Genomic DNA, 10,676 nt, shown 5'->3' with positions numbered 1-10,676 from the left:
AAAGAAGAAATGCTCACTAATAGGGGTGCAAGCAAATTAGTGCACAAAATTTAGAGAAATACACTTTTTGTGTGTATGAAAAGAAAATGTTTTTTTTTTCAGTTCATGAAACATGGGACCAACACTTTACATGTTGAGTTTATATTTTTGTTCAGTATAATATATGAGTTACATAATATCCTGTTGTACTTCTCATTTAACTTTGTTCATAAAAATATATTCTTATAGAGATTCTCTGGAACTTTTGTATACTTATTAGCGAGTAGTTCTGAAAGTAGGCCACATGAGCCACAAGTGGTTCATTAAAATTGCATACTACATCACATATGTGCAGATATGTACACCACGTCATTGCTCTCGCTCTGCTGTGTGTGCATCTTGCTAGCTGTCACTCAATTCGTGAGGAGCTGAAGCTCATCCACTAGAACTTGAATTCCTAGGGTGTTGGACCATGTGGGGGAAAAATGTAGAGAAATGTCACATTGTTCAGAAAAACAGTCGCTTTCAGACTAGGGATTTTGTGGCTAATTGAGGTAAGATTATGCATTTCTGAACTACACATTGACACATCCAGTCCAAAGCGGGAGGTTTAAAAAATACTTAGTAGTTACCAAAGTTCCGGAGCATGTATTTAATACGATATTTAAAGTTTATTGATATTTGGTTGTATTACTGTCTGACTAGTCACAGCCTTCTAAAGGGGATGGAAAACAATCAATGATAAATCAAACTGACCGGTCATCCTTAGAATAAATCTCCTATTCACAAATCAATCATTCTGAATACCTGTCTATAAATGCTGATGTGAGTAAGGGGACTTGTCACTTGCCGTACCCAAGTCTTAGCTTTGACTATAGCTTGGGGACTTGAAGGGGGCACCCATGGTAATTTCAGCCCCCCTCCCCTCTCCTTCCTTCCTCTGGGTATAGCATATACACTATAAATAGAAAAGTATGTGGACACCCCTTCAAATGAGTGGATTCTGATATTTCAGTCACACCTGTTGTTGACCGGTGTATAAAATCGAGCACACAGCCATGCAATCTCCATGGACAAAAAATGCCAGTAGAATGGCCTTTCTGAAGAGCTCTGTGACTTTCACCGCTGTTATTGTGAAGGACAACAATGGCTCAGCCACGAATTGGTAGGCCACACAAGCTCACAGAACGGGAACGCTGAAGCACGTAGCATGTAACAATCGTGTCCTCGGTTGCAACACTCACTACCGAGTTCCAAACTGCCTCTGGAAACAACGTCAGCACAAGAACTGTTCGTCCTGAGCTTCATGAAATGGGTTTCCATGGCCGAGTAGCCACACACAAGCCTAACATCACCATGTGCAATGCCAAGCGTCGGCTGGAGTGGTGTAAAGCTCGTCTCCATTGGACTCTGGAGTAGTGGGATAGCATTCTCTGGAGTGATGAATCACGCTTCACCATCTGGTAGTCCGACGGACAAATCTGGGTTTGGCTACCTGCCCCAATGAATAGTGATAACTGTAAAGTTAAGTGGAGGAGTAATAATGGTCTGGAGCTGTTTTTCATGGTTCAGTTTGGGCCCCTTTGTTCCAGTGAAGGGAAATATTAATGCATACAATTACATACTAGAAGATGTTGTGCTTCCAACTTTGTGGCAACAGTTTGGGGAAGGCCGTTTCCTGTTTCAGCATAACAATGCCCCCATGCATAAAGCAAGGTCCAAACAGAAATGGTTTGTCGAGATCTGTGTGGAAGACGACAGGTAGCCTAGTGGTTAGAGCGTTGGGCCAGTAACCTACAGGTTGCTAGATCGAATCCCTGAGCTGACAAGGTACAAATCTGTTGTTCTACTCCTGAACAACAACATCATCATTGTAAATAATAATTTGTTCTTAACTGACTTGACTAGTTAAATAAATAAAAACCTTGACTAGCCTGCAAAGAGCTCTGACAACTCCACCAAGCACCTTTGGGATGAATTGGAAGGTTGACTGTGAGCCAAACTCACTAATGCTTAATGGAAGAACATTTTCAACATCTAGTGGAAAGCTTTCCCAGAAGAGTGGAGGCTGTTGTAGCAGCAAAGAGGGGACCAACTCCATATGCCCATGATTTTAGAATGAGATGTTCGACAAGCAGGTGTCCACATACTTTGTCATGTAGTGTAACTCAATATACTGCAGACTGTCCTGACAGCCACAGTTAATGGTCTCTCCCTGTGCCAGATGGATCGCGTGTGAATTCCAGAAGGCAGCTTGACTCGGAACTGTTTGGGATAGAATTATAACTGAACAACAGGATCGGCCTTGTCCCACTGGAGGCTTCATTTAGAAGTGTCAACAGATTAAACAAGCCAGTCCTGTTACAAGAATTACCCCTAATAAACACAGTGGGGTGTCATCTTAACCTTGTGCCCTTCGCTGACATAGTTCAAGCCATCATAGTAGTTTGCCTGTGATTGCTTTGCATCACTTGGTTTGACAAAGAAATGATGCCTTTGTTCACATCAAATTATGATTTCAAGTGAGGTCAGGTGAGGTGAGAGCATTCAAATATATGCATGCTGCTAGGGTCCAGTCACTCTCATTGTTGTTGGTCATACTAATGTACGTAAATAATGGCTGTGGCTAGGTATGCAAACTCAGTGTGGATCACAATCTATACTGGTACATAGACTTTCCATTGACAATATCCAGCCTGGTTCTTCTACACCTGCATTGCTTGCTGTTTGGGGTTTTAGGCTAGGTTTCTGTACAGCACTTTGAGATATCAGCTGATGTACGAAGGGCTATATAAATAAATTTGATTTGGTCAGTATCCCATGTCAAAGTATCTTGATATAGTTCACAGTAAATAGTCAATGGCTTTTTATTTTGCTAATTTAACAATTCAGAGCAAACTCTGGCACTGGAGAGCATGCAGGCTTATATAACAGCCCCATGACTCAGCTAATTATGGCCCAGACTAAATCCCATGCTACATTTTATTTTAACATGGTCTGTTAATGATGCACTGGAATAAAAGCTTGAAGGTCGACACCTCTGGACCTTGAGTTGGAGAAGCCCGAACTAGGGCCTACTGATCCTGGAAAAGGGAAATGAATCAACCAGATTTTCTGCATCATATTCAGATCACTACAGAGTATTGTTGTTTGGCCGTGTTTGTCACTGACTGCTAATATCAAACTCTTGGTAAATCCTTACTTTTGAGAACATTTCCGGACTACTTACGTCCAATGAGAGTAGTCCACATACTGAACATGCAAGGGGCAGTGTTGAGGCACTTTTGAACAAAACAGATGAGCACTACAGTGTGTTACCACTGAAGCTGAGAGGGTAGACCAACGCAAACCGAGGGTATAGCGCAAGGATTGGACTGGGTGAATTGCAGCCCTCAACAGTGGCGATTGCGGCATTCTTTTCCACCATTTTTGGGGAGATAAGAGGACACCCAATGTAACATGAACTTTCGTCGAAGGGTCATGTTTCGTTCATAAGGCTAACAATTTACTATTCGTGTCATCAGGCAGTCATCTGAATGCATATTTCATAGTTGGCAAGCTGTATTTTTTTTTCTTCTGAAATTGTTGACTTTTAAAGAGACTGAGTCGGCTGAGTAACGTTAAACGAAATAAGGAGCCGATAGTCCACCATGGATAACGCTCACACAAAGAGTGTTGAAGAAGTTTATAGCGATTTTTCTGTCAACGAAAGCACAGGACTTGGTTTGGACCAGGTGAAACGTCAGAAGGAGAAATGGGGCTCGAACGGTACGTTATCCTCTAGCTACACTTACTACTGGTACCAGTATTTAAGCTAACTATATTTCACTCGCAAGGGAACTAGATCAGGGTTTCCCAAACTCTGTCCTTGGCATTCCCCCGGTACACGTTTTGGTTTTTGTCCAAGCACTACACAGTTTGATTCAAATAATTAAAGTTTGTGTAACCCTTGTCTAGATAACGTACGGTCATTTGTTATGGTGCTTTCAAGAGAACGGGGGGGGGGGGGGAATAGGTCAAATTATGACGTCAGTGATCTTCAGGTCTGAAAGTTGGAGCTCTAGAAAGAGGCCCGAGTTCCCGACATGGAATTCTGTTGGATAACCGTTCAACACGAATTTTCCCAGATGGAGCTCGTTCTTTTCCCGAGTTCCCACTGGTCTGAGATTTCCCAGTTCAGTTATTTTGAACGCGTCATTAGCTAAACGTCAGCACACACCCAGCTTGGTCATTGGTAGACGTCATTGTATACTACCTTGTGGGTTTCAATCTTACATTTACACATTTTACTGAACGAAGTAGTTACACGGGGTAATTGTCCAATTAGTTCATTTAAGGGTGCAAGACCGCTGCGCTGACCTGTGCATTTGGTCAGCATAGCCGCCCGCACAGGCCCATGTAGCTAGCTATAACGATGCTCGCTGGCTAACTATCTTTAGCTAAAACGAAAGCTGGTTTAAAGGATCCTGTGGTCTGTCGTTTTTCTAGATGGTTATTTAGTAGTATTCTGGTGGCACCACAAATTATGACGTCATGTGTGTATTGTAATGAGGAAGCCTTCAGAATAAAAGTCCGTATTCCAATGTGGGTAACTCATTCAAAATAATTAGCATTTTAGTCAATTGCAACTTTTATTTTGCCAACAAAAGAATAAATAATTTATTAAAACAAATGTTTTAACTTCTTCATTATTGGTGTAAAAAAAAGGTAATTTGTTGACACTTTGGGCTATAGAGAACTTTTCTACCTGTCTCAACTATAAAGTGTATTGGAAAATGCTCAGTAGAATCTTAACTAACCAAATATATGTAGTTTTTGAGGGGAATGTGTCATACTTATCCAAAAGCACTTCGTTCTCCACCCCATCCATAGCTGAGACCTGTTTTCTCTCTACAAGCCAATATGTACCCCATGTAAAGTCTATTACAGTGCATTATGATGGAGGTGGAGACCAAAGTGCTGCTGGATATGTATGACACCAGTCCCCCTCCAAAACTACACACATTTGGTTAGTAAAGACCCTACTGAGTATTTTTCATCCCAATGTATCTGAAACGGGTAGTAATGATTTTTTTCTCTCTCCACATCCCAATAAGTATCCCATATAGAGTGTTTTGAATTGCAGTAAATGGAGTTGGAGTAAGGAGTTACCCGCACTCTGTATTGTACCTGTTGCCCAGCATGAGACCAATTACAGTTTTGCAGGCTCTATTGAGTAATTCCAATAACATGTGTTTTATTAAGTGCATTTCTTAAAATGTAGCCAACACAATGGCTTTCAACGTAGTACAATTTTATTTGTTACACGCACCGAATACAACGGGTGTAGACTTTAGCGTGAAATAAATGCTTACTTACGAGCCCTTTCCCAACAATACCGAGTTTTTGTAAAAGGAATTTTAACACAAAATAACGAAGCTATATACAAGGGGTACGAGTTATTTGAGATGATATGTACATGTATGTATGGGGTAAAAGTGACTAAGCACTGAGGATGGATAATAAACAGCAGCTTATGTGAAAGTGTGTGTGGGGGTAGAAGTTGTCCAGGAGGCTTGGCACTCTGGTATAGCTTGCTGTGTGGTTGCCAGGAGAACAGTCTATGACTTGGGTGACTGGAGTCTTTGACAATTTCTAGAGCCTTCCTCTGGCACCGCCTGGTATAGAGGTCCTGGTTGGCATGGAGCTCGGCCCCAGTGATGTACTGGGCCTTCCTCTGGCACCGCCTGGTATAGAGGTCCTGGATGGCATGGAGCTCGGCCCCAGTGATGTACTGGGCCGTACGTATTATCCTCTATAATGTCTTGCGGTCAGATGCCAAACAGTTGCCATACCAAGCGGTGATGCAGCCAGTCAAGATGCTCTCAGTAATGCAGCTGTAGAACCTTTTGATGTGCGGACCCATGACAAATCTTTTCAGTCCCCTGAGGTGAGAGCAGCGTTGTCGTGCCCTCTTCACGACTGTGTTGGTGTGTTTGGGCAATAATAGGTCCTTAGGGACGTGAACACAGAGGAACTTTCGACCCACTCCACCACAGCCCTGTCGATGTGAATGGGGGCGTGCTCGGTTTTCTGTAGTCCACATACTTTTATTTTGAAAGTTTACACAAATTAAAGGTATTTTATTTTTACGGTTCCTGACCAATTGTGCTATTTTGTATTTTTTTTTATTTTTGTTGCTGATCTTAACTAAAAAAATTTAACATGAGCAAAAAGAGCTTCTGTACATCAGAACAGTGATCACTAACCTCGATTTGGATGAGGATTTGTACTTCAATGAGTCGGCGGCGAAGGACATACTGCTCATCCCAGACCAGGCCCAAATCACAGACACTCGTAAAAGGAATAAACAGCTTTCTAGAGGTTGACGTGCGGGATACCTGACGAGACTACGTCGGCGAGTGGATAAACCGCTTCTACCCTCTGTTGTATTGGTGAACGTTCAGTCACTGGAGAATAAACTGGGCAAGCTCCATCAAGACTATCATATCAATGTGAGCTGAAGAACTGTAATATCATGTGTTCTCAGGACATGGTTGGACATGGAAAATATAAATCGAGTTGTTTTCATCCACAGACAACGCAATCTCTACTGCACTCCGCACTGCCCTTTCCCACCTGGACTTCCTGACCCCAGGTGGTGAGGGTAGGCGGCAACAACATCCGCCACGATGACCCTCAACGCAGGGGCCGCTCAGGGATGCGTGCTTAGTCCCTTACTGTACTCCCTGGCCGGGCACAACCGATGACATGGCGGTGGTAGGCCTGATCACCGACGATAATGAGACCGCATATAGGGAGGAGGTTAGAGATATACACAAGATTATATATTGGATGTCTGACAACTTTCAAGGTGACCTCTGAGAAGATGGGTTAAAAAGAATCCCTACACCACCATGAATTCAAACATTGAGTGGGCAATGTTCTTACCCTCTATGCTTTTGCTACCGTTAATGACTCAGCCAAACTCAAGGCTGTGGTTTCACGCAGTGAATGCAATTAAATGAAGTCCCTGTTTTTCAAATTCCTGGTGGCAATCTAAACCAGGACATAGGGGGTTAGTGGGAGTCATTGGGGTCGGTGGTAGTCAAAGCAGAGGTGGAGATCAACAAATTGCAATGCCATGTCATGATTGATTGTCAAAATGTAAGAACATTACTAAACCATTTTCCCTAATGGTGTTTTCTCTTTTCCCTGATGCACTTTGGATTGGACCATCTCAGAGCTACCTGCTGAAGAAGGTAACACTTGTTAAAAATAGTTGGTTGTAAAAATTAAACCTAATACTGATATTTTCTCCAATTATTTGCAAAAGAGCTGATCTGATGGGTCAAAAGACCAATTTAGTGAAAAAATATCCAGAATGAGCTGCCTGTGTAAACGCAGCCTATGTGATGCATAATTTTTTTATTGATTTCATGTCATTTAACACCTTTCATTCTACAGGGAAGTCTCTATGGGAGCTTGTTGTTGAACAGTTTGAAGATTTACTTGTAAGAATTCTTCTGCTGGCAGCTTGTATATCTTTTGTAAGTATATCACCTGGACAATTTATTTTTCTTCCTGAGATGGGGTTGAGGGCACACTAAATTTGGTACTGCTGCTGCTTGTCATGGGTCAGTTTTCCCCCTTTTAATAGGCGAGCCCTTGATATCAATCAACCAACATTTTACATTAGACAAGTATAGATTGATGTCTGTATTAGAAGCATGTCACTCTGGGGAATTTAGTCACAGTATTCTTGCTGTCACCGTAAAGGTTTAAATGAATATACTTTTGAATGCATTTGATTGCTTTGATTTATTATGTAGCTGTGTCAATCCTCTTATAAGCAAACACCTAAATCATCTGATCTTATGCTTGCTGTCTGGAGTTGCTGAAAAAAGCTAATGAGTAGGAGTGGGCTGTCCAATGGAAATGGAAAGTATGTTTGGCCTCTTGGCATGAGGTGTGGACAGCAAGTGCAAATGTCTTCTGTTTTTATGCCTCTGCTGAGGTTACATTCATAGATCAGGTGGCTAAACGGCTGAGAAGGCTAGCTACACATCTGAGGAATGGTGACAACAGCAGTTGCTTGAATCGAGTTGCTATCACCATGTGTCTAACAAGACATTTGAGTCATTTGCCTATACACAAGCTAAATGGTTTGGTGGAAATGTAACTGACAGCATGCAGTGATCTAGCCTAAATTCCATAGTCCTACGGTATTATCACTGTACTGCTACATCTGTTTACTATTCATGTTCTTAGGTAGTGGACAGACGGATGTTTTTGCATTGGATAATATAATGTCAGATACCATGCGCATTGATTTGAGGAGATGTGGTCCTTTTGAGGCCAATATGGAGGGTTCAAGAGCTGGAATCTATCATCCCTGGTGTGTGTGTGTTATAGAGGAGCTGGTATGTAGTGTGCCCAGCCGTGCGATATGAAGGTGTCAGTGGCTGCTGTCCGGGGGACAGGGCGCCACTGAAGACCAAATTTGGGCTCTTACCTTCAGTGGGAGGGCACACGCCAGATGAATGCACCATGCCCCTCACTCCCATACTTTTGGTCGGTGGTCAGATCTGATTGTGGGAGTACTACAAGGCTAAAAGACAGTGAAATAAACTGGTGCAGCAGGTTGTTCATGATGGTGTCTGTGTTATGCAGAATTGTCTCGTTGAAGTGAATTCGTGTGCTCTTATTCTCAGCAGTTAAGAGGGACATTATTCAAATGAGTCCCATTCCCAGAAGAGGGTTTTTATCTCCTGTTTGTGAGAGAGGAGTAGTGCTGAGTTGGAGAAGAGCTTTACTAAATGCACAATGTGTGGGTTGTGATTGATTACAGAAGCAGTGGTCCTCCTGGTAACTGGTTTAATGTTTGTGGGGGGTTGGTTTGAGGTGGTAAGATGGTTGTCTGTTGGTTTCAACTGCTCATATTTGATATGCATACTCTGTATGATACTGAGGGCCATTGATTAATTTAGCCAAATGTACTGTTATGTGATGTGCTGACACCGATACAGCATTACAAATCCAGTCCATCTTTTATCAACTTTGTGTCCTTACTATATTTTCTGTGTTTGATTGACAGTTTTGTAGTGCAAATGCAATTTATGTGCAACATTTACCATAAACCTCAATTAAATCTGGCAGCATGATTGAATTAAATTCTGGTTCAATAATCACCTCCTTATAATGAAAATTGTTGAAGAAAAGTTTCAAATTAAATCATGTTGCCAGATTAAAATGAGGTTAATGGTTACTTTTTCACTTATTAGCTCAAAGCTTTTACATTTAAAAAAGTAAATGTGACTGCCACTGCTAAGTTAATTAGTCATTCAGATTGTGTACTTCTACCATGTTTGGGTCCATTGGCAGGCATGGATGAAGTTTGTCTGTATTTTTAACAGCTATGCTTTCTCCATGACATTTAGCACAACCTTATTTCGCATATTCATATTTCACTTCAATCATAGCTTTCTTAACACGATTATTTAAATTCATAGTTGTAAGTATCCAGGGGGAATAATGTTGGTACGTGCTCCTGTACTATGTGCAATAATGGATCATCTCGTTGTCTTGTTTACCATTAGGTCTTGGCCTTATTCGAGGATGGAGAAGAAACAATCACAGCCTTTGTGGAGCCTTTTGTAATCTTACTCATTCTTATAGCCAATGCCATAGTGGGTGTGTGGCAGGTGAGCAACTCACATTACATCATTTTGACCTCTTTTACAGTATCTTGAATGTCCGTGTGGAGGTGCAATGACAAGTATTTAGAAACTCTTGTTGTGCTTGTATGCTGCTAGCTAGTGACTATAGGCAAAACAGGCCACCATTAAAACGTTACAGGTAGGAGCATCCACAAATCTCATACATCCTGCATGCTGGTCACATGTCCGCTTTACGCTTAACTCTTATTAATGTCATGCTTTTCAATAGAAAGTAAATGGGCAGAGGAAGGAAGTGGGTCATTGACAGCATTTGCGACAGTTTAGATGAGACCAAAGTGACAACCCCCCTCGCCCAGCCTTGACATGTCTGTTGATGTTTATACACAATGGTCTCTTAGCCATTCTCTAATCCATATTTGCAGTTTTTGCAAAGAGAACTCAGCCTGTAGCAACACAAAAAGGCTATATGCTCCCTTAGGATTTATTCATTCAGTCTAAACTCATGCATATTTCTGGCCTGCGTGATTTCGTCCAGGAGAACTAGGTTACATTTCCTCAGCTGTCTGTCAACATAGATGGCATGTTTGTGAGCAAATGACCTTGAACATTTGATTCCAATCCATAAAGCATTTATGCACAGCCATAGAATGAGCATAAAATATTGTCAATAACTCTGTTTCAAACAACATGTTCATAGTTGTCTTTCTTACTCAGTTTTGATGCCCAATTTCTAGTGTCAGTTAGAATGTCTGTCACACTGGTTGACTTTGCCTACACTGTCAGGCAGCTCCTAGGAGGAATTTCCAAATCACTGTGTGCCATGGAGTAGACTCTAACATATGTCCCTGTAGCCCTAAATTACCATGCTCAATAGACAATAGGCTCTTTATTAACTTATGTCAATCAGTAAAATGTCATTCATAAATCCCTTTTCACATAAACTGTTTTCACTAAGTGCTATACAGATTCCCAGCCTAAAACTCCAAAGATCAAGCAATGCAGAAGCACTTATATGTTGAAGCTGGTCAGGAAATGTGG

General features: G+C 41.6%; 1 protein-coding gene across 2 annotated transcripts in view; it reads left to right on the top strand.

The window, feature by feature from the left end:
- The first annotated feature begins 3,148 nt into the window (after positions 1-3,148).
- LOC124034418 (sarcoplasmic/endoplasmic reticulum calcium ATPase 2-like) overlaps positions 3,149-10,676 on the top strand; it is a 31,370-nt gene continuing 23,842 nt past the window's right edge. Inside the window, exons 1-4 of one of the 2 annotated variants that reach the window (XM_046347609.1) lie at positions 3,149-3,747; positions 7,203-7,220; positions 7,426-7,508; positions 9,558-9,662. In XM_046347609.1, coding sequence (XP_046203565.1) covers positions 3,630-3,747; positions 7,203-7,220; positions 7,426-7,508; positions 9,558-9,662 — 324 coding nt within the window. In that variant the 5' untranslated portion in view covers positions 3,149-3,629. The remainder of the gene's footprint in view (positions 3,748-7,202; positions 7,221-7,425; positions 7,509-9,557; positions 9,663-10,676) is intronic. The other variant, XM_046347611.1, reaches the window with a different exon arrangement.

Source organism: Oncorhynchus gorbuscha, linkage group LG04 (genome assembly GCF_021184085.1).
Source record: "Oncorhynchus gorbuscha isolate QuinsamMale2020 ecotype Even-year linkage group LG04, OgorEven_v1.0, whole genome shotgun sequence".
NCBI classification, from domain to species: domain Eukaryota; kingdom Metazoa; phylum Chordata; class Actinopteri; order Salmoniformes; family Salmonidae; genus Oncorhynchus; species Oncorhynchus gorbuscha.
Note: the sequence above shows the minus strand (reverse complement) of the source record. Positions and strands in the feature narration are given on the sequence as shown.